This window comes from Carassius gibelio, chromosome B19 (genome assembly GCF_023724105.1).
Source record: "Carassius gibelio isolate Cgi1373 ecotype wild population from Czech Republic chromosome B19, carGib1.2-hapl.c, whole genome shotgun sequence".
Classification (NCBI taxonomy): Eukaryota; Metazoa; Chordata; class Actinopteri; order Cypriniformes; family Cyprinidae; genus Carassius; species Carassius gibelio.
The window spans coordinates 18,218,736-18,243,512 of NC_068414.1; the positions used below are offsets into that span (position 1 = coordinate 18,218,736).

General features: G+C 36.1%; 2 protein-coding genes across 2 annotated transcripts; one reads left to right on the plus strand and one right to left on the minus strand.

Annotated features, from left to right (window-relative positions):
- The first annotated feature begins 8,632 nt into the window (after nt 1-8,632).
- On the plus strand, nt 8,633-11,563 carry rpl30 (ribosomal protein L30). The gene is made up of 5 exons (XM_052585384.1): nt 8,633-8,749; nt 8,864-8,912; nt 9,613-9,758; nt 9,898-10,028; nt 11,457-11,563. Exons 2-5 carry the CDS (start codon nt 8,892-8,894, stop codon nt 11,513-11,515), a joined length of 357 nt encoding a protein of 118 aa, XP_052441344.1. The 5' UTR covers nt 8,633-8,749; nt 8,864-8,891; the 3' UTR covers nt 11,516-11,563.
- A 1,490-nt stretch (nt 11,564-13,053) lies between these two features.
- On the minus strand, nt 13,054-23,713 carry laptm4b (lysosomal protein transmembrane 4 beta). Its single transcript, XM_052584813.1, has 7 exons — nt 23,424-23,713; nt 22,119-22,236; nt 20,524-20,597; nt 20,113-20,235; nt 19,933-20,031; nt 19,027-19,122; nt 13,054-15,872 (listed from the first exon to the last, which is right to left on the minus strand). Exons 1-7 carry the CDS (start codon nt 23,514-23,516, stop codon nt 15,798-15,800), a joined length of 678 nt encoding a protein of 225 aa, XP_052440773.1. The 5' UTR covers nt 23,517-23,713; the 3' UTR covers nt 13,054-15,797.
- Nucleotides 23,714-24,777: the final 1,064 nt, after the last annotated feature.

Below are 24,777 nucleotides of genomic sequence, written 5' to 3' on the forward strand. Positions count from 1 at the left end.
AACATCCTAGTATGAGAGCCTGTTCTAGAAAACCCCCCAAACAAAATCAAGACTTTGTAAAAGAGCATAGGACCACTTTAAGGGATCTGCAACTTTAGGGTTCTTATCTATTCACAAACAGTTTATAACTCTCCAAAGAGGAAAGAAAACTTTAAATCGCATCATACGATCCCTTTAACGGACACGTGCACGTGGCTGACATTGTAAGTTCATCAGGCTGCAAGTGCACATGAAGTGTTCCATTTAGGAGAGGGCCAGGTTTGAGTCCCGGCTTGCGGGACTTTACCAATTCCCCTCTTTCTCCCACTTCACTTGCTGTTCTCGTAATATCTAAAAAATGCATTTTTAAAAAGTCTCCCCCGAGTTCACAGGCAGGATGTCCGACTTTAAGCATTCTAGACATTATTTCTGGAAGAATCCTAATTCTGAGTCAGGCATGCAGCCTACAATACAACATGTGCAGTGTGGGTCCACAAAACCATCTCTGAAAACCACTGATGTAGGACCATTATGTTCACTGCTGCTTTCAGTATCAGTATTTAAACAATTCAAAAGCAAAGGATTGTCAAAAGAACATGACATTTGACATTTGTACAATTAAGGGGGTAACATCAAAGGTGGGTTTAAAGTTGTTTAAATGTGTTTTTAATCTGCTTAAAGACAAACCACGTGCAAATTCTCCATTCCTGCGCATTCTTTTCTTAAACTGCAGTGTATCATAGAAACTGACCATCATTTACACCTCATTTACTAATTGGATAAAGATTTTATCCATTTGGTGGTTTGCCCTTCGGGTTGCCATGATGGCGTACTGTAACCCTTTTGGGAATCCTTATGCTGCTTGCATTCGTGATCACTGAACTGCCAGCGATGGTTGTGCTTGATTTCTGTGGCCAATAGAGATTAGGGTAACTAACACAGCACCAGTGAGCCTTAAAGTGTACTCTATGAGTCATAATAACAAATTGAGTGCATACTTGCATCAGTTTTGTCCCTAGTTTAAAATAAAGGTTTGTAAAATCTACTTTCTTATTTATAAACAATTTTGGTTTTGAATTGGTGATCTGGTTCTATTATTCTTCAGGGTTTGAAATGAACACCCATCAACCTGTGAAATGCAAATTAAATGTTACAGCTAACACAAATCAACTCCTTATAGCCAGTTTGGTGGGTTATGATTTGAACTGTCCTATCACTTTGCACGCAAGCAATATTGGAGCTTCTACACTGAATTGCCTCCACACTGATTAGATTTAGCTTATAATGTTCCCTTGCGTAACTCAACATAACTGCATTTTTACAAGTAACAATTACATTTATGAGCTGTGCAATTCAATTGTTGCTGCAAAGCTCTCTAATTTTAATTGTAACTAGTAAGAATTGATTTATAAAGCTCTCTAATTGGCATTGTTACGAATTAAAAAATGCAATTACAGTGAGTAACGCTGAGAACATCTGAACATAATGCAACACTTCTCATCCGGATTGCAACCAGTAAATCTTCTGCTGAAGGTTGGCCCTGAGACAAGAGGCCACTTTTCAACCCGTTCTGCCTCCCTATATATATATGGATCAGATTAATTCTACATCTCTAATATTCTGCGTATTATACAGATGTTGAAAATCTCTTTTTTTGCACCAGCATCCTACTCCAATCAATCTCAACAGAACATCAGACTGTAAGAGTTGTAAAACTTTATTTCATACAAAACTCTTTTTTTTGTTTTATTTTTAGAAAAGATAGCTTACAAGATTTATCTAATTATCTGTGAATATTTACTTACTCAAATATACTTATCAGGTATTTGATTTAGAATACATAATTCATTAAGAAAGGTAAAAAAAAAGATTTACAAATTTTTTATAATACAGCATAATGTTTTATGGAATTCTGTCCTTCTGTGAACCACTGAAGCAGAGTCATTTTCATTTTCTCTAGAACTTAAAGGAAAGAAGAAATCTATTAAAATCATGAAATCAGTGAATGAATGTGTCAAATTGATATAATTGTCCTGCTTCAGTACAAATAGCCTCTTAATTTATAAAACTTTGGTAATTTTGTCTTTTAAATTTCTTGACTGGGGAGAGTGGGGCACAAAGTAACACTTTTTGACTTTCTCAGTTTGTGTACATCCACACAGGGTTCAGAATATAATGTTGTTGTTTTTTATCCACAGTAATTTTACACTTGTCTAGTATTAATATGTCGCTTTGTTTCATAATTGTAGTGTATATGTTTTTCTTTATCTACCCTCAAAAAATGGAAGTGAAATGTGACAACATGCCCCATAGTACATTGTAACATGACAATATGACAGGTTAAAATGTTATCTGATCAAAGGAATATATATATACATGACAAACTAAAATATAAAAAAAAATATCATGATAATAATGGCGTTTTTTAAGAATTAAAAATAATCTGATTTTAGAGTTAATTTCTGAACTGACTAAACATTGACTGTCAGTCTTTATTCACATGTTTCTCGTTGTTTCTCATTAAAATTCATTAAATAGTGTAAATTTCATTGCTAATGTCATAGAACAGCACATTGCAACGCAGTGTTACAACGCCCTATCTGCGCAAGTAAAACTATTAGTGTCTTCTAGTCATCAGGGCATTAAAAACTATTTGATAATAGCAGATTTTAAATTAATAAAAAAAAACAAAAACACTGGGTTGAAAAATGTACTTAGCCTAAATCATAATTTACATTTTACTATGGTAAAATAAATGTTCAGCGAAGATTTTTTTTTTTTTATTTTGGCGCACTTTTTTTTTTTTGTTAATAATAAATAGGCTACTGTAAATTTTGTTATGCTAGCATGTGTGTAAATATTCAAACCACTTAGTTTACAACTAACCCCGCGTTACTTTGTGCCTCGAGCTCCTCTTGACCTACAAGAGGCAGAGAACAGCAAAGGAAGTCCTAATTCACCAATGGATTAATAAGTTTTGATTTAGCCTTTCATGTATGGAGCCAGAAGAATCTCAATAAAGATAAATGCACACACTACATTCACATATGCACACACAGGATCCATACATGCACACACATAATTCATAAATACACACACAGGATACACAAATGCACACAAAATTCACAAATGCACACACAAAATTTAAAAAGCACAGAAGATTCACAAATGCATACAAAATTCAGAAATGCACACAAAATTCAGAAATACACACACAATTCAGAAATGCAAACAACATTTACAAATGCACTCAAGATTCACAAATGCACAGGACAAGATTCAGAAATGTATTTCTGATGCACACACACATATATCTTGATTTACAAACTGCTTGCGGTCTGTGAACTTCACTGCATTTGTGTGTGAATTTTGAGACTCCCTTGACTTGACTCAACACACAAATGCCTTTTTTTAAACAGGGAATGATCTGCAACCAATCAGATATCTCCCTTGTTTTAGCCAATCACAAGAATGCACCCCACGTGGGGGATTGTTTACTTATAAGCCAATCAGCGAACAACTCACTTTCCTCAGCGAACGACTCACTTACCTCACACAGCCGGCGACTCACTTTGCGCAGCCAGCGACCCACTTTGCGCAGCGAACGACTCACTTTCCTCACGAGTCACGCAGCGAACGACTCACTTTCCTCATGAGTCACGCAGTGAACGACTCACTTTCCTCACCCAGCGAGCGACTCACTTTCCTCACGAGTCACGCAGCGAGCGACTCACTTTCCTCAGCGAACGATTCACTTTCCTCAGGAGTCACGCAGCGAACGACTCACTTTCCTCACCCAGCGAGCGACTCACTTTCCTCAGCGAACGATTCCTCAAGCAGCGAAGTTGAGCGAACGATTCACTTTCCTCACGCAGCGATCAACTCACTTTCCTAAGCGAACGACAGCCGCAGACCCACTTTTCGAAGCCAGAGAGCCACTTTCCTCTCGCAGCGGACCACTGACTCTCTCTTCATGTAGGGACTGAATATTATAATTAAAGTGACTTCTATATTGCATCCAAAATAATATTTAGATATATTTAAATATTCAAAAGGTTTAAACATTTTTTTTTACTTTCATTAAAATATTTAAATAAAATGAAATAATTGCCTATTGCAAATTTATGAATCCATGGTTAACTTTTTTTTCTGCAGTCACTGGGCTATATGTATTGAGACATTTTTTAATTTATATTTTGTAAAAAATAATAAAAAATAAACCTGAATTGTAATCTAAACATCTGTATTTTCATACAATTTAATACAATTGCTGTGTGAACACGTTCATGTGATTGGCTTATAAGTAAACAATCCCCCCACATGGGGTGCATTCTTGTGATTGGCTAAAAGAAGGCAGATATCTGATTGGTTGCTGATCATTCCCTGTTTAAAAAAAAAGCATTTGTGTGTTGAGCCAAGTCAGGGGAGTCTCAAAATTCACACACAAATGCAGTAAAGTTCACAGACCGCAAGCAGTTTGTAAATCAAGATATATGTGTGTGTGCATCAGAAATACATTTCTGAATCTTGTCCTGTGCATTTGTGAATCTTGTCCTGTGCATTTGTGAATCTTGTTCTGTGCATTTGTGAATCTTGAGTGCATTTGTAAAGGTTGTTTGCATTTCTGAATTGTGTGTGTATTTCTGATTTTTGTGTGCATTTCTGAATTTTGTATGCATTTGTGAATCTTCTGTGCTTTTTAAATTTTGTGTGTGCATTTGTGAATTTTGTGTGCATTTGTGTATCCTGTGTGTGTATTTATGAATCATGTGTGTGCATCTATGAATCCTGTGTGTGCATATGTGACTGTAGTGTGTGCATTTATCTTTATTGAGACTCTTCTGGCTCCATATTCATGTGGTAATTGACGATATATCATTAGCCAAAAGTCCAAGTCTTTCCAATATTTTAAAGTGTCAATATATGTTGAAGAGTATAAGCTCATTTCTGAGAGCAGTTTCAGCAGGCATGTTCACCTTCCTACACTTCTTTAAGCAGAAGGCCATATGGGCGTATTGAGCTCTCCACGATTTCTTTCTCTTTATCAGCAGAGGTCCCTTCTGGTATAGGGACCAACCAAAAGTTCTTCTTCTCGGTGATTTGCCTCTTTTTGGGGTTTACTCTATTCTGCATGATGACTTTGTAAGTCTTTCCATTCTTTTGCGACGTGAATTTCTTGCTTGTCGCGTATCCTTCTGCCACAGTGATGTCTGGAGATGAATAAATCCCTCTTCCGTACGCCTGACGGTGTCCCGCCTTGAAGTGAGTCTGAATGATGCCCTCAGCCCCCTTTAAATCGGTTCCGTGGTAGGAGACGGGCCACTCACCGGGAACTGAATGGCTCCTCCATCCCTTTCTTCCCAGCCAAGCGTTCCCATCCGGGTATTTGTCCCGGACCCTCAGGGCGAAGCGCATCCAGCCGTAGGGCCGCTTGTACGGCTCGCCCCCGCGCTTGCACTCATCAGACTTTGATTCGGACATGCTCGTGAAGTCAAAATCAAACCTTGGGTCGAAAAAGTCATCCGGGATTGCAAATATTTCCTTCCGTAGAGAAGAGTTGGCGCTTTCGTTTTTCGCAGTCTCTTCTGAATTTTGCTGATCACCAATCCACCACCGAGCCAGTAAAGTGGTTAGATAAGAGACGGGTTGGACCACAAGTTCAAATGCGTCAAAACCAAGAAGGGCTAGAGTTGTCAAACTGGTGATATTCAACTCTTTGACTCCATCTAAACCCTTACAATCTGACTGCAGTTTCACCGTGACTCCCAGAAGAGCAGAGAGCGCCTCGGTCAAGATATATTTGTCCACCTCCATCGTGTTAACACTCAACCTTATCAAGAAAGTACGATTTCTATTATGTCGGGGTCAACCCGGGATCGTGGTTTAGCTATCACTCTTAACACGCCCATTTTCACTCACATTCACTTTTGCTTTCGTGGGGGTTTTCCAAGGTTGTTCACAGGTCACATTCAGAGCCGAAGTGAGTCTGAGAAATGAATGCCCAACACCAGTCCACAAACCCACATGTGTTTCAACACAGATAATTATCAAATTACATACTAAACATAAGAGAATATATTCAGGCTACAATCTAAAAAGACAGTAGTTTAAAATGCAAAATTACTGTTTTCCCCAAATAAAACCTTGACAAGAGTGATATAGAAGTATTTACCATGAAGTGTACACTGTATCTGAGAGAAAACAAATTTCACAGTAAATTAAATAATTTTAATCAATAAAAAACAAACAGCAACAGTGTAAGCTAGTGGTCTCCCAGCTGGCTAAACTGATCTAGCTGGTCTCTTAAACAAAATTATTTAAACATAATTCAACATGAAAGCTCTTTAAAAATGTGTTGAACATGAATAGCTAATTCCTCCTCATTGTGTGATCTGTGGGTGGAGTGTACTTTTCCTTTCTGTTGCAGTCTTCATTAAAATAGATATATCTGTGTGACATGCAATTTAGATCCCATTCAGAGTTTGTGTTGTAGAGGAAATCAAGTGGGTTTCTATGTTCTATTAGTCAGACACATTTTGCAATGCACAAAATCAAACTTACATCACACAAATTAAAAGCAAGATGTATTTTTTTGTAAAAGATTAATTGAAGTATGTTACATGACAGTTACACTTTTGAAAGCAAAAGTGTACAAGGGTGAAAATGGGTGTGCTAAGAATAATATGATCAATCATGGTTTCTTTGTCAACGCAAACAAAATCTTTGGACCCTTGATAAGTGTCACAAGTCGGTCTGGCTCATCACTCACAGCACACTCCCATACTCGAGTATTAATAACCTGCACCTGTTCACAGTCCAGTCACCATCTCACCTCCACATAAAAGCATACATCTCAGTCAGCAGTTGTCTGATCTCGTAACTTCACAGTGGAACTTTTCCTGTCTCAAGTCACCTGCATTGACTCCTCTAACATACCTCTCTTCCTATACCTCCTTATCAGCACAAAGCTCCTAGACTCCTGTGTTCCTCCTATGATTCCTCTCCTATGTCTCTCCCGAGGTGTTTGCAATGATTCATCCACCCTGGTCACCCCACTGTCTGTAAGGAGAAAACGAGTATCAATTCCAGCTATTGCTACCATAATCTTCAGAATGCTTCATACTGCATTACTTCCTGCTTGATGAAATACCTGTTTAAATAAACTTTGATATCACTTACCTACTGTTCCCGAGTCTGTGTGTTACAATAAGGTCATGATTTTGATTGACTTTGAAAGTGAAGTGACATTCAGCCAAGTATGGTGACCCATACCCAGAATTTGAGCTCTGCATTTAACCCATCCGAAATGCACACACACAGAGCAGTGAACACACACACACACACACACACACTGTGAGCACACACCTGGAGCAATGGGCAGCCATTTATGCTGCGGCGCCTGGGGAGCAGTTGGGGGTTCGATGCCTTGCTCAAGGGCACCCAAGTCGTGGTATTGAAGGTGGAGAGAGAACTGTACATGCACTCCCCCCACCCACAATTCCGTCCGGCCCGAGACTAGAACTCACAACCCTTCGATTGGGAGTCCAACCCTCTAACCATTAGGACACGACTTCCCAATACAACACACAAATCAAACTTAGCTTCATGTGCTATTCATAAAAAAAAAAAAAAAAAAGTTGGATCACCTGCTTCTGAGATTCTGAAGTGTGCAACCATTTTGGACACTTTATTATGCCATGAGCCACATGAGAGGAACCAACAAGTTCACAAAGTACACAACACAGCTGACATGTCGCTCACATGACAGTGCCAACAAGGTATGTGTGGATTTAAATCTACACCCATGCAAACATGTACTTTATTAACATCCAAGAAGTGATTTCTTCATTAAATACAGAATATTTTCTGACTATTTGTGTCATTTTAGATAATTAGTTTAATTGACTTTGGGTGAATGAGGGAAAATATCTGAGGTGCTTTCCCACTTTACTAAACAAAGAAACAAAAATATAAGATCATTTCAGATGTTCTTGTAATTTTGTAGTTTTTTGACTATTTGTCTGTATAGGATATGTTCAAAATAGTAATAATGAGAAATGATTATGTTTGACAGGTATAGGCCTAGATTTTTTTTTTTTTTTTTTGAGAAAGCCTTACACATTAACATCCGTGATGTTTTCATTGGAAAGATCATTTTATAGGGTTATTAAAAATAACCAGAGAATAACCAAGGGATTAAAAAAAGTAATTCTTAGTTTATTTTAAAAATAACCACCCTGCAATGTTCTGGGAACGTTTTTTTATAGTTACAAAATAAAAATATAAAAAAAATATAACCTGAAAAGAATGTCTCCCTAACGTTAGTATTTGGTTCTAATAAAACGTCAGGGGAACGTTCTGTGTTTGCTGGGTTGCAGTGGTTCTCAACCTGGCCTTGAGGCCCATTAAGGATTATCAGCAAACGTCGGAGGAAGCCTCAAGTTAAAATAAGAAGCATTAAAATAAACTAATTCATCAAGAATTTTTTTTTTTATTTACTCCCTCAACTGTTTTTTCTTTTCTTTTTTATAACCAGGGTTCAAATTTCCTGAAAACTCTAGTAACATGATTAAAAACGTGTGATTTCTAAACATGGAAAAGCTGTTTAAACTAATATGATTCTTTTCTGAATACGCGTCACAGGGGGGCTTGTTCTGAGATCAGCGGTCTCGAGGCTTCGAGTTCTCGCGAGACGGGCGCTTGAGGTTTACGCGTGCGGTGCACGCTGGGAAGCCCTTTCTCTACGAGGCCATCTTGGTGTGATCAGGAGGTGAGCACAGCTCTGTCGGAAACTATTAAAATACTTATTTTAAGACTTTCGTCAAGGATACAAACGCATAATTTTGAAAGTGTAGGTCTTGATCTGTCGCTCTTGTGTGTTCAGGTTGGCCAGATCGGACTAATCAGGAACAATGGTGGCTGCAAAGAAAGCGGTGAGTGCTCGCCGGAGAACATCACGTGGAAGCTCCGCTACAGGCCTGACTATAAAAAACAACACGTTTTCATCCACAGTTTTTGATTTATAAGATTAAAGTTACGCAGTTGAATTGTTAATGTGCAACATTACGGTGTAAATGTTTGTCTCTATTCGGGGACGGGCTGTTGGTGGGCTAATTGTGAGCTAGTTCATGAGTGCAGCTGCTTGACAGGATGTATTTTCCAGTAACGTTACAGAGGTTTTGCATCGTGTGTATATCATTATTAATATATATTTAATACGTGTCTCAACAAAATGTAATGTGTCTTTATCAGACAAACGCTTATTACATAAATTCAATTATGTCTGTATGTGTTGTGAATGTAGAACGGGAGCAATACTTATGAAATGTCATCGAGACACTATAACTTTAGTATTGAATTGTGGTTGTCTGTGAAGCAGACGTGATATGGTCATGTTATGTGTACTGTTTATAAGTTCATTGATCTCTGTGAATGGGATGTGACTTGAATTGCTTTAGAAATGTAGCTTATTTGTGTAAAAAGTGTATATTAATGTGCTAGACTCTTTTTTTTTTTAATGCAGAATTCACACCCTTTTCAAAGCAACTACTGATAATAGTCTGATGTAAACTATATTTGAGATGTTAGTCACTGTATTATAGTGTATTTATGGTTTTATCTTTGTCTTCACAGAAAAAGTCCCTGGAGTCCATTAACTCTAGACTGCAGCTTGTGATGAAGAGCGGGAAATACGTTCTCGGATACAAGCAGTCTCAGAAAATGATTCGCCAAGGAAAAGCCAAGCTGGTGATCCTTGCCAACAACTGTCCCGCTCTGAGGTGCGTGCTCTGACAACTCCTCCGCGAATCCACTGTCATTATGCATATAATCCGTGGTGTTTTAGTCGATACAATTGTGTAAGAGTTGAGGATATTTTAATGAATCGTGGGGGTTTTTTGTTGTTGTTTTTTTTCCTAGGAAATCTGAGATTGAGTACTATGCCATGTTGGCCAAAACCGGAGTCCATCATTACAGTGGAAACAACATTGAGCTCGGCACAGCCTGTGGCAAATACTACAGAGTGTGCACACTGGCCATCATTGACCCCGGTGTGTGTTCATGCATCATCTCCTTTCAGTGGGAGAACTGATGTGACTTTATCTTAAACTTTTTAGGGATGCACGATCATGATTTATCATGCCCGATACTAATTTGTTTTAGAAGCAACCTGGCCATAGTGATTTATTTATTATTATTATTATTATTTTTTTAAGCAACAAACAAAGAAGGAAAGTGTGCATAAACAAGATGTTTATTTGATATTTAATAGGCAAAACTGGCTTTTGGTTATTGAAAACAATAACCGTAACCATCGGAAATTAACGGCAGTAACTGCACAAGAAGTAGCCTACATTCAATACAACCATAGATAGTAAAAACATCAGCTTTTGTTTTTGAATTGGGTTGAAACTACATAGCACTGGCCTTAAGATTAACTGTAACCATGTGAAATTAAAGGCAACAACTGCATAGTTCTACTATCCAAACAACACACATTCAATAAGATGTTTCTTAATCCCCATGCAGTATTTTAGTTTTTAAATTTGGTTTTAAATAAAAAAAAATTACCAGGTAGAATAAAAAAGTAGGTTATGCTATGTAAATTATTCCAAAATGTTAAAATCAAGTAATGTTGGTGTGAATGAAACAAAGATGAAAAGTGTTTCATCCAATTGAATTCACATATATATTTTTGTACTTGAGCCAATGAAAAATAACTATTTGCTCAAGTTAAAAAATATAGATGTGAATCATTACCCTAAAATTTTCTAATTGGATGAATGAAACACTTTTCAGTGTGCTACAGCAGGTGATTTTTAAATCCAATTAAGTCTAATTAATGTATTTTTAAGGTAAAATTAAATTATCATCCTATACAGAACTGACGTTTACTTCTGGCTTCTCAAACGTGTATGTAAGTTTTACTTAAAAATAAAATAAAATAAAAAAACAAAAAAAAATATTCAGTTTTGTCACAGTTTAGTCTATATAGTTTCTCATCCAACACGCAAGAAGTTGAGCTGAACGTCGCTTCACTGTCTCCGCTCGTGTAGGGACAGGTACAGTACGCTCGTGCAGTGAGGCAGTACACCAGCTCCTGATCGCTTCCTGTTATCTGTGCCTCAGACATGTAGCTCTGCACTTCCAGCACTGAACGGTTGCCCATATCCTGCGCACAAATTTCTAAATACTTCCATACAACTGACATGATGGCGAATAATTAGAATTTAGTCTGTGCACGCGGGCGCACTTCCGGAAAAATTGGCTAAAAAAAGAACAAAAACCGTCCGGTTTATGGCCGGTCAACCGGTGCAAAAACTTTTGATGCATTTTAACTGTACTTTTTAACTGGTTTAGTAGATTATATATATATCTTCGACATTGTCCGACTGTCCTTTGCGTTTTCAGTATTAATATTGTAATATTGTGTCCAGGTAAAATTTATTGTCATTAATGCCTTTCTCTTGTGTTGATAGGCGATTCTGACATCATCAGAAGCATGCCAGACCAGCAGCAGCAGCAGGGGGAGAAGTAGAGCCATTTCCATCAGATCTTATTAGAAATAAAATTGGTTGAAACGGTCCTCTGTGGTTTTTGGTTATTTTTCCTCTCCGATTTTGTTCCGACTTATCGTCTAATGTATAAAAGGCATGAACCCCCCCCCCCCCCCCCCCCCCCCCACACACACACACACACGCACACATGACATATCTTTCCAGAATCCTTGATTTGGTCATGGAAAATGTTTATTTTTCTCAGTTTCTTAAAAGCATGAACGGAGTGCAATATTTTCTCTATATTAATGAAAATGATTATGTGTGCTGTGAATTCAACTTGAGCCACAGCAATAGGATGGATATAAAGCTACACTTTCACAACTTCAATATGCACTACAATTTTGCCACTAGAGGGTATAATATGTAATGCTTTTTTTCCCCCTTAGTTTTGCAGTTAAAACGTTTTTATCAGTACAGGGTGAATTACAAGTAGAATTCAATGTTATCTTTTGGTTTGAAAAATTCTGTAGCCAGCCCGAAATCTTTATGAATTGGTCATCCATTAGATTTAATTGTAAAATGTACTGAATAACTTAATTTTAAATTGCTACCAATTATATTTTGCACATGTAGTTTTTCCTCGTTTTAAAGGGCATATGCTTGTTTAAACATATGTAATATATTTAATAAATTTAGAAGAGGTTGACTTCTTTTACAGGTTTGCGGATAAAATATTTAACGAGATATTCAAATTGCTCACCTCCACAGTTATCTGAATTAAAATTGATGATGTCATTGCATTGGCAATGTGCCAGTGTCAGCAATACATAGTTTGTGTAAACCAGGCACATTAATACTCTAAACAAGGCAAACAAGCAAAATGAGACTATCTTTTTTTTTTTTTTTAATTGTAAAATGCATTCACAAACCTTATATCAAAACGGTTCACATACTCCCTAGTGATTTAATGCAGCCTTTGAGATAAGGCTGAGGCATTAGAAACATGCTTCTGCATTTACATACTTTTTTTCCCACCTAAGGATTTTCAGCACAAAGTAAAAATCTGACATGCCTAAAGTGCTTGAGCAGAGAAAACATCAAACATTCTCTTCACTGACGTGATTGCCCTAGTTTCCTCAGTCACGTGTAGTCGGTTTTGAAGTCTAATTCTTAAGTACCCACACAGATAAATATAATCAGCCTCAACTGAGCGTGTTCAGTGAGCTTGCAAAATGAAAGGATGAATAGGGAACTGGAGTGATGAGCGTGAGATTGCAACTGTGCTTCAGTAAGAACCTCGGGCTGTGTTTCATATACTAATGCATCACTGGACAGCATCCTTTGAACATCAAAAGTAGGTCAGTGGATGAAGTGCATCTATATTTCAGTTTCTTGTAACTAAAGTAATTGGTAAAAACCCTGACACAGTTCTGCTGAGGCACGACTGAAAGTAGGTGAATCCGTCTCCTCTGGTCAAGCAAAGATAATGCCACACTTTAATTGTGAAGTCACTCCACTTTAAACTATCCCAGGTCTCCCTGGGCTTCCACAGACATCAGGCAAAAGACAGCCATAATGAAGCATTACTGGAATATTTTATTGTTTAGAAATAAGACATAAGCCATTATCAACCCAGTACAGAATGTGTAACGAGACAAAAACAAACATTCTACCTACTGACAAGACATTGTTCTGGGTTTCTGAGAATTCATTTTGTGATATCCATTGATAATTACTTCATTTTTATGAGAAATATTGTGAGAATATTATAATAGAAATCACAGGTCACAATAGCAAAAATGAATATTCCAAATACACAGCGTAATTGTTTTTTATGATAAAACTGTTTATATGAAGCTATTTCGGTGAAGCTTAACTGAAGATGAAAGTCTACGCACAGAACATTGAAAGAAAATTCCTACATCTATAAATCTACTTTCATTAATGCTTCTATATCTAATGTACTATGATGAATAAATGTAAGTATATAGTCATCTTCAGCTATGGAAACTTGTTATAAAATACCCTTGCATAGCCACTGTATATAAAATTACAAATGTTCCCAATAACAGAAGCTACTCTGAGCTAGAAGGTGACTGGGGGAGATGTCATGCCATCTTAACTCGGCTACAAGCTAATCTACTGTCGGGGTCACATCGTTTACTTTGCATCTGTCACAATTACTGATTAACACACCATTCATCACAGACAATAACATGAATGAATAATATTGTGCAAAAACATTGCAGTCTGCAGCCACAGATGGTAACCTAGTGATAATGACAGAAAATGTACACTAGATCTCTAAACAGGTGCGTGTAACTTCACAAAATGACAGAAATGATTTCCTAACACCCATAATTCCCATTTATTCACTGAGCACTGTCTGGTTCAATGAAGGTCAAGATAAGTCGAAAGCATTTGTGGCATAATGCCAATTACCACAAAATCTTGTCCCTTGTATTCTTTAAAAATAAAAAGAAGCAAAAATTAGGGTAGGTTAGGCACCTACAATGGAAGTGAATTTTTTTAAAGGATTTTAGATGTGAAGCTTCTAGTTTCATAAACGCACTTACTTTAAATATTTTTTCTTAAAGTCTGTGTATTATTTGAGCTGTGAAGCTGTTCAAAGGGTTAGTTTAACCGAAAATGGAAAATCTTTTATTAATTGATAAAGTCGTTCCAACCCCTTAAAACCTTTGTTCATCTTCGAAACACAAATTAAGATCATTTTGATGAAATCCGAGAGGTTTCCGACTCTGCATAGACAGCAATGCAACTGAAGCATTCAAGACCCAAATAGGTAGTAAGGACATTGTTAAAATAATCCATGTGACATTAGGGGTTCAACCTCAATTTAACGAAGCTATGAGAATACTTTCTGTGTGCAAAGAAAACCAAAAATAAAATTAACGACTTTATTCAACAATCTCGTCTCTTCCGCATCAGACTTCGACACGCATTCATGGGAGTACCACATAAGTATTCTCGTAGCTTCGTAAAATTATGGTTGAACCAGTGATGTAACATGGACTATTTTAATGGTGTCCTTACTACCTTTCTGGGCAAATTAACTCAATAGTTAATGACAAGATTTCCATTTTTGTCAACTATCCCACAAATCTATTTTAATACTCAATTTAGGGGTTAAATTGTAAAATGGGATATAACGTAACAGAAAAAGCTTGTGATTTATTTTTACACTAAAATCATGTTGACACACCGTGTAATTTTAACAGACTGGTCCATTTCACTTCCATTCTAAGTTCCTCATCTTTAAAGATGCGTTTACCAAAATTTCAGAAAAATGTTGAGACAAAAAAGGTCCATTGTATATTGTCAATAGCGTAGTAATGTCTGAAGCACGGCTAGTCAATTTTCAAACCAAGCAGCTTTTGTTCGTCAATGTGGAGAATTTGCGTGCAAGATTTAATGTTGTAAAATCCGTCACCACCAAATTAAATTCTTAATCGCATGGATTCCTAGTAAAACAATGGTAAATGTGATAGTACCTTAAGCCAAATTTTTGCTTTTTTATTTTATTTTATTAAGTAAACAAGTGAAAAGTCCTTTAATTTAAAATCAGATCTCCCATGATGCATGAATCTTTCAAATGTTTCAGTATTAAGTGTATACAGCTTTATAATGGTTCACAGGATCGTTCAGTCTTTGCGACATCTAAACCATCTAAAACTAACGATTAGCATTAGCATTTGATTGATTGAAAGAGAATATTAATCTGTGATTGCATAATGTTTTGGGACATTGTGTATAAAGGAAGACTTACAAAAATTTCATTTTGTTAGATAAAATGGTGTAGAATTGCTCACTTTATTTTAATTTATTTTTTATAACTAATTTAGTTATAGTCTGAGTTATATTCTTTTTATTTCGTTTAGTACAACGAAATTAAAGTGTAAATGCCGGCTTCTTACATTCAGTATATTTCTAGGTAATTCCAATTTTTAAAAGTGCTCTTACGTAACTCCCGTGTTTATCATGCACGCCGGATTCAAATCTCAGGTATATCAGTAGACAACAACACTACTGAGTAGTTCACAGTATTAAAAATGCCATTGCCGCACATAATCGCAGAAAGTGCAAATCAGATTGGAGCTGATACACAGGATTGGGTTGTGGACAGCTGGGCAGCCTCGTCGAGGGAAGGGCGGCTCAAAGTCATACTGCTGCCTCCAGAGAGGAGACTTTCGTCACACAGCGACAAACAGGAGACCGGGGCCACGGAATGGACTATTGTGACGGAGAGTGTTTCTTTGGGGAAGGTTTGGAAGGAGCGTTTGAAAGAGAGTGGTGTGATTCTCAAGCTGAAACATACTGAGGAGGGGGGTCCTTCGGTGGCATGGTGACGACCTCCTCATAGGGTGGAAGTAGTACCTGAAAATAAGACAGTAACATAATAGTAAATGCTTTACGTATTCAATATGTTCCCCTTTTATGTTGTACACTATATTCTTAATTTAATCAAGACACAAAGAATAAAAAAGTCATTAGCATACACTGGTTGTCATTAATATTAGCTTATAGTATATAAATTTAACTGTAGTATAATCTGTCAATTAGATTTCAAACTGGAATGAAACAGAACACGTTATGCAAAAAGTTTTAAATGGGGGGCTATATTTCTGTATAAAATAAACTGTTACTTAGAATGCTTTTGACATTTCTACACAATTTTGTGAATGATAGAGTTTAAAGAAATCTAATATGTCTAATATCAATTCTGGTTCATTCATCACACTGGAGATTATTGGTCAAGTTGAGAGCACTGCATTGTGGGATACATTACTCTAGTCAGCTTCTGCACATTTTGGCAAATGCAGCAGGTTATCCATATAGAGAGCCCCCCACATGAACATTGGAGAGAAATAAACAATGTCACAGTGGAACAAAAAGGAATAATGGCTACAAACTGAGAATTCATTTTCCACAACTTAGTTAATTCCTCAGTTAGTATTTTTGTTTTCTTTGCACACAAAAAGTATTCTTGTAGCTTTATAAAATTAATGTTGAATACTTTGTCACATGGATTCTTTTAACAATGAATTTGCTATCTTTCTAGGCCTTGAACGTGTCAGTTGCATGGCTGTCTATACAGGATCAAAAAGCTCTCGGATTTCATCCAAAATATCTTAATTTGTTTTCTGACGATGAACTCAGGTCTTACGGGTTTGGAACAACATGGTGGTCAGTAATTACTGAAAGAATTAAAAATTTTGGGTGAACTAACCCTTTAAATTATGATTTACCTAATTAAACAAATTATTACAAAAATGGCTACGATATAACTAAAATGAGGGGAAAAAATTTGTACAAACTGGCCCTGAACCAAAACATTGGGCCTAATTTATAAAACACGTCCAGGAATTAAAAAATTATGTGAACAAATTCTTAATTCGTCGTCACAAGATCATTTTTTTTCTGTACATTGTACACTGTACATCTTGGTATTTCTTTACATAGTGTACATATTTGATAACTTGGATATACTAGCATTGTTTTTGTTACTATTTTGAATAAGATTTATTATTTAGAGATTTTACGTTTTCATCCTAAGTTAAGTTTGTTACATTTTTGCTTTGCTTTTATCGTTTTTATTTATTTATTCAAATGTCTACATAGTTTACATTAAGTTTTATACATAATGCATACTAAAGATATAATAAGTGTAGCATGGAAGTATGTTTTGAAAATAGCCGTTGATTGATGGTGCTTTAGAGGATGCAGGTTTGAATCCTGTCTGTGCCTTACTGTCTCTATCTGTAAAAAATACATTTTAAAAATTTAATTTGTGTTGCTTTGCTAGCCACCTGTAAACCAAGGCCATGTCAGACATAAAACTAAAGCATTTTTAAGCAAGTCTGTGTCAGAGGGTCCTTGAAATGCTATCTGTGTCTCCACAGAGGGAAGTTCATTCTCCCTATACAGAAAAACCAGCCCAAAACTTTCAATTATTATGAAAAGGTGAGCTAATTAGTAATATGGTCATGAATGCCCCGAGGGGATCACATTTTCTCCTTGTCAGGATGGCTGGAATGGGGATTTCAAATGAACCAAACAAGTGTGGACAGTTATGTAACGGCCTGCAGCTGAATGGTGAAAAAGCCCCATGCTTCTCAATGGCCTTTTATTTCAGTTCTTTCTGTCTCTTTTTAAAGCATCTGACCACTCATTATACTGGCTGTCCATCTGTGGAATTCAGCTGTGGAACGACCCGGGCAATCCAATTAGTCAAATCACCCACCCATAAAAAACTTTTTTTTAATAATTATAAACATACAAATAAAATGCATTCCTCTATGTCACTTTAGATAAAAGCATCTGTCAAATGCATTAAATGTAACTCTTCATGCATGTGAGTTGTCAGTGACTGGAGGGTCAACAGAGCAGCAGGACAGACAGACAGACAGAGGCAGTAAGACAGGATTACTTATGGCAGACAGCAGTGAGATTAGAGGAAGTAGATGAACACAGCACACTGCCCTCTCTAATGCCCTCCATAAACACTGACTCAACCACACAGAGGGCACGAGGAGACCGTCATCACGATCCTGCTGCGATGCACGTCCGAACATCCCCTATAGCTGTGCAGAGATAGACTCGATGTGTTTTTATGACTGAATCACATGTTGGGCAGGGAACGGAAATGGGTGATTCTTGTTATGTTTCGTTTGGTTAATGGTATTAAAACAGTTGTATTCTTTTGCTGACATGTACAGCATGACCAGTTTAGCCTGATTTGGGAAAGAATGACTTGTGTGGATAAATTTTTTTCAGTGAATCGATTGATATGACTTACAAACTCACTGAATCAGCCTATATAATCAGATCATATTCAATTCACATTTCACTTGCTGAACCATGATTCATTACTTTGTCCAAATACGAATAAAAGTTAAAGATATACATTCAGAAAGTAATTATTTAGCATTTTAGCAATGTTTAATTTTAATGTAATTTGTAATGTATTTTTTGTAATTTAAATGTTACCTAAATAATATATTTTTTAATTAGGTATTTTGTTTATAAAATATGGTATATGGTATAATAAAGGTTGTATCTTGTGTTTGTTGCCTCCTTAAATGTAAGTAAGGACCTGGGTTTATTAAATAGAATCAAAATCAATCTCCTAATGATTATTATCTATAATTACACTACCCCCATTCAAACATTTTTCTGTTCTTAAAATAAGTTTGAATTTATTTAATCAAAAATACAGTATAAACTAGTGTAATATTATTACAATGTAAAATAGAAAATAGTTATTTCTTCCTGTGTTGGCAAACCTGAATTTTTAGCAACTTCACAACAGCTTTTATTTTTATATCTGCTGAATACAGTTGTGCAGCTTAAATATTTATCTTGAAACTATGATACATTTTTCCAGGATTAGTGATGAATAGAAGCCTCAAAAGAACAGAATTTAGTCGAAATAGTCTTTGTGTGTTCATTATGGAGACATTTGCAAATATGAGTGTAAAGATACAAGACTCCGTTAAACAGTTTAGGTTCATGTAAACCTCTGACTTACTGTAGTGTCATTCGTGGTGACATAAACCAGGACCTCTGTAGTGCTTCTTCCACTGACGTATCTGTAGCAGTTCCACACACAGGCAATAAGGTAAGCCTAAAGAGAAAAAGAGAAAGAACAGCCGCTGATGCTAAATAAAACACCATCATAAATCATGTACATATGGCTTAAGCAATAAAAAATAATGAGCCACAGATACAGTGCCTTGTCTACACTATTTAGTTTCCAGCGGGTAAGAAATTATAACAAGAGCATATGGGACAAATAACATAAACGTCTTTTTTTTTTCTTTTAAAATCAATTTTTTGTTTTTTAATACACAAAATGACAGTATGAGCTAAGGTTGTGCTATAACTGGTCACCTTTCTTTTTTATTCTTCATTTTTAATAATGACCATCTTTTTGCATCGGAGAACTAGTTCACCCCCCCAAAAAAAACAAAATTAATATAATGCTGACAAATCTTAAAACTATCAGCCAAAAATTGGCTTTTACTGTTCAAGAAATTAAACCTTTAGTAAAATGTTCAGTCTAAATGTTTTTTTTTCAACACATTTGCCACTAAAATCAATGATGACGTTCATTCTCAGAGGTGATTTAGACAGATCACAATGCAACAAACAGCCTAGTAGACTGTCATGCATACAACAGCACGAGGTTAATTTTAGCACACTGTGTTTATCCCAGCAGAGTAATCTGCCTCTCTCTAATGCGTGCAGGCTGTCATAAAGCGATTTGTATCACATCTGAAGTCTACTGGAAGAGTCAGGCTTCTAGAAGGACGACACAGTGTTTGTCTAAAGCAGTCACCCTGCAGGCTACTGTGCATCACATCTAGCTATAGTGAACAAAACATGATCTAGCACGTCACAATAAAGGGAAAGCAGTACAGTTGTTTCTCTTTACCTTAAAGGCTAAGATGCATCCAACAAAGAGGAGCACTGCTAATACTAGGCACATGTTGTTTGTGGACATCAAGTCCTCTTTGTATGGAAAGGTCCCAGGCTGTTAAAACATAAAGACACATGGAGTCAATAAAAGAATGATGCACAGGAAGTCATTTTAAGAGTCAGATCAGACACGTACCAACTGCTGAAGATAGTCCTGTATGGTGTTGGGGTAGACAATAACACTTATTGCTACCAGTGTATTAAGAGCAAAGTCAAAGATCTGGTAGCAAAAGAAAGGAATGATCCATGCAGCATGTTGCTGAAAGAAAAGAAAGAAATCATTTCACTACGCAGCACAAAATTATGAATTAAGCATTTAATTTGATTAATTTAGCAGAATCATAATAAATAGACTGAGTATTATTTGATGATCTTCAATCATCTTTCAATCACAAATGGAAGTTCTGTATATTAACTCACTCTGCTGTTTAAGTTCAATGCAAGAAAGCCAGTCTCATGGGTTTGGAACAACATGATGGTGAGTAAATTATGGCAGAACTTTCATTTTAAGGTGAATAGTCCATTTAATAACAAGCAAGTTTCAAACCTTATATGCACCGTATGTCGCCATCCCACAAATCAAAATCATCAGCAATGAAATTGCAGCAGCGATACACATGTCTGTAGAGGAAAAACACAACATCAGATCTTCACAAGCAATATTGAGACTAACAGCCAAAATGTACCATCTAGGATTGGGTCTAAATATCTAAATATCATGATTTCTCTTTTAATATGACAAGAATTTCACTAAATGTTATTTTGTCTGGCATTCACTTCATTTCACTTCGAGTCGGGATTCTGCTGAGCTCACTACAAAAACTCAAATAATGCTTGGGATGAAAGTTTTTATTTTTAACATCAACTGTTTTAATAATGCAAAATCAACTATTCTCCTTGTAAAGTTCATAGAGAATTTCTTGTAGGCTATATTTCTACAAATGAACTGCAATAACTGAAATGTAGACTGGGCCGGATAAATTTAATAAGATCCAAATCATATCGACCTGAATGAGGAATTTATTAGAAATGGATCACATTAAGACTGTCGATCAGAATTATAACAGATCCGAACATTAGTGTCAACAGCCAGAAGTATCATCAAAGTGGAAAATATATCGGTCTAAAATGTAATACATTTTCTTGTTAAGCATTGAAGTTTCTTTGAAAATGCAGTGAAATATATCTATTTATAGATATCTAGAATTGTCATTATGCTGTAAATTTTCTTAAAAAAAAAAAAAAAAGCATTGTAATATATCCGTCACATGCATTGAAATTTCTATGAAAATATATCTGTGTACATTTCTGAATGATTCATTCATGGACCAACTTACTAATTCATCAGAAAAAGCTAGAGACTGACATACGAGCCAGTAACATTGTCCGCCTAAGTTAACATTTTAGTAGCTCGGCCTAGCTCTCACAAACATTACAGGCACCATGAACTAGTTACCTGACCTGCTATATATATATAGTGCTGTGTTTCCAAAACCATACTCGCATTCTCTCCAAAACACAGGCATATCTCATATTCTTGAGAAATAAACAACAAAAAGCTTTATAGCCTAGTAAGCACATAGTGGAGCAAAACAAGTGAAATATCTGCTCTAACTCCTTATAAACTCTGGCCTTAGTTTATAATTTTCCATCTTTTTAGAGTATATAATATTAACATTAACATCCTGAATTACTATTGCAGATTGAGTTAACCTAATGGCTAATATTACAGGGTTTTACTAATCTCTGACACTTTTGAATGTGATGCAGTAACTCTATCAAATGAATAAGAGCTGCTCGTGCTCTCAGCACTGAAAGTACATTGAGTTCAGTGGTGCTGCTCTTTGAAATGGAGCTCAAATGTTAAAGGACACTCCACCGTACACTCTGTCTACTTCAGCGCCTGTTACAAAACAGGCTTCATATAACAGATGCAAAGCTGTCCAGAGTAATTACAAGGAATCATAGTTTGAGTCCTGCTGATGAGAGCCGGTTTTAATCAAAGTCACCAGAGCCAGAATCTATAGCCGCACAGACAGCAGTGAAACACATAGCAGTCTTTGAAACTTAAAAAATGGATGAAGACTTGTTTGCTCATACTGAAATTTAATAGCCATAGGGGATTAAATGACTCAGACGTACTTGCATCGTCCATGACATCCAGATCCGTGCCGAGGTCAGAGCTGGTGAGGTGGTAGTGGTACTGGACCGGGTCATTGAGAGCCGACAACAGGATCAACAAAACCACTGCATTGATCAGCTGAAAAAGATTATTATACAACTAATTATTTTTAACAGAATAAGATGAAAACGTCATTGTCTATTTATGGTGTAAATTACATTTTGCAATAAACTTTTTAGATTAGTGTACTGCTCACTTTGTTATTAAGTTATTATACCTGCAGTATCTTGTGTGAAGTATAAACACACAATATAAAGTATTTGCATTCACTGCCATAATACATGTTTAAATTAATTAATTCATTTATTAATGATATGTGTGTGTGTGTGTGTGCATATATATATATATATATATATATATATATATATATAAATTGTATATATTATATATAATTGTACATATTATTCTAGACCTGCTGAAATGTTTGACATTGCTGTTAGACTTCCCAGACCAAACAAAATAAGTCCCATGAACCATAGTCTAATGTTAGCTCTGCACAACGGACAAATCATAAATTAAATGAATCTGTGACACACACACTGCCTTTATCCTCATTCAGTGTCTCTGATAATGTTTTGTCTGTGACAGCATTTTCCTGTCTGTGTCAGTAAGCATCACGGTTGTTTTTAGGTTAATGAATTCTGCTGTTCCTTGCAGTGCAGAAGAAACTGGACGGGACCAGAATAATCTGTGCATTTGCATCTCCTATGTTTCAGCATTCTGACAGAGAAGAATGATAAGATCAAGGATTTATTTATTTATTTCATTATCACATAAAAGGGCTCTGGTGTCTAAAACAAGCCTCAACTTTCAGATTAAGACTAGGTGGAAGTAGGACATCGTGGGAGTAAATACGATATTGTTTGGTTGTTCAATTATTTAAGGCTTCTCTGGTTTTCTTTTTAATTCTGTTTTCAGATTCTGGCAGCAGTGTTGCTCTGTGGCATTACCACAATAGCCTAAACAATATTATTGGACATTATAAAGATGTGTGCAGAATTTTAAACATCAAACGGATGTTTTAAAAAAACACACAAGATTTAAAAATAAACCACTATTTTTATTCATTTTTAATTGTCAAAGACAAATTTAATACAATACAATAAAGATGTATTGTATTGTAAATGAATTAATTTAGAATTCTACTAGTGTCATTATTATTTACTAATAAAGATCATGTTCCAAATAGTTTTTGTTGGATATAAAAATAAACAAAAGGGCTATAAATACGTGTGTTATTAAATGTAAGAGTTGTATTGACTCACCATATACCAGATGCCCAGGATAATGGTGCCCGTCCGTACATGACAGCACAGACAGCAGCTGGTCGAGTACCATCTGTCCCACGGAGAAATCATCTTCACGTCCAAAAACAGCACGATCTAGTTCATGTATGGCCTTCTAGCTCGAAGCAATTGTTGTTTTTTATTTAAATCGATGTTTTTTTCAGAGCTACAGCTCACCGTCGCAGCATTCGGTTGCCGTTAAATCCTGAGTCGTTTCCGTTTCCCGTTAGCGTCCCGTTCGTTCCCACCGCTGCATTAATCCAGCTCATCTCCGCACCACGTGACCGGAGGGGGATTTGACGTGACGTCAGACGCAGGGGAGTCCAAATTAGGATTTATTTTTGATACAGTTGACAACAACAATGTTGTCATTCAACATGGGGCAATTTGTCACAATGGAACCTGAGTTTATCAGCAAAATTAAAAAAATTAAATAAAAAAGAATGAAACTCTAAAAATACAAATATTGTAAATAAAACACAATTATAAATAACAATTAAAACATAAAAAAACGTATAGAATTAAAAAAATAAACTAGCCCAGCCTGAAGAATATAATATGAATATATTATAAATGTTACAAAATGAAACGATGACAAAAACTGCTGGCCTCTTTGCTTAAACTAGACACAGCTGTGAAGGAAAAACAACTGATATTTTATAAATATCTCACGTTTTTTTAAATCGTACGTCTATTTAAATCTTTTACAGTGACTAAACTGTCCATCGTGACAGGAGTTATGAAAAACACTGGAGCAAAGATGTCTTCAGATTTATCTTCCCTTGGTTACAAAAGTGTACATAATCTGCTCCAGTGAGATTATATGAAGGATCCAGTGTTGATGAGGACAGGGCTCTACGTGACACAGGAGGTGAGCAGATGGGCCATGCCAATGAGACTGTGTGTGTGTGCTAAGCCTCTGTGGGCGGCAGCTCCTTCACTGCATCAGTGGATTTAAAGCTCTCAGCTCTCAGAGAGTCTCAACCGATGGAAGTTAGTGTAACAACATGGTGGCTGTACAAAGAGTGCAATGTTCTCAGGTTCACCTGGAACTGGAACTTTCACAACTCAGAAATATATTTAAATATTTTTGTCCTCAGGGTTTTTGATTTATTATTATTAGTTCTGTTTTTTTTTTTGTATTTGTGTTTTAGTTGCACAACACTCAACTTCTGTACATTATTGTACTAGCATTCAAAAGTTTGGTGTCAAATTGTATTATTATTATATATATAAATCATTACTTCTATTTTGCAATTATGCATTTGCTCAAAAGTGACAGTAATTGAAAAAAAAGAAAGAAAAAAAGCCTATTAAAATTTTTCCTCACTTT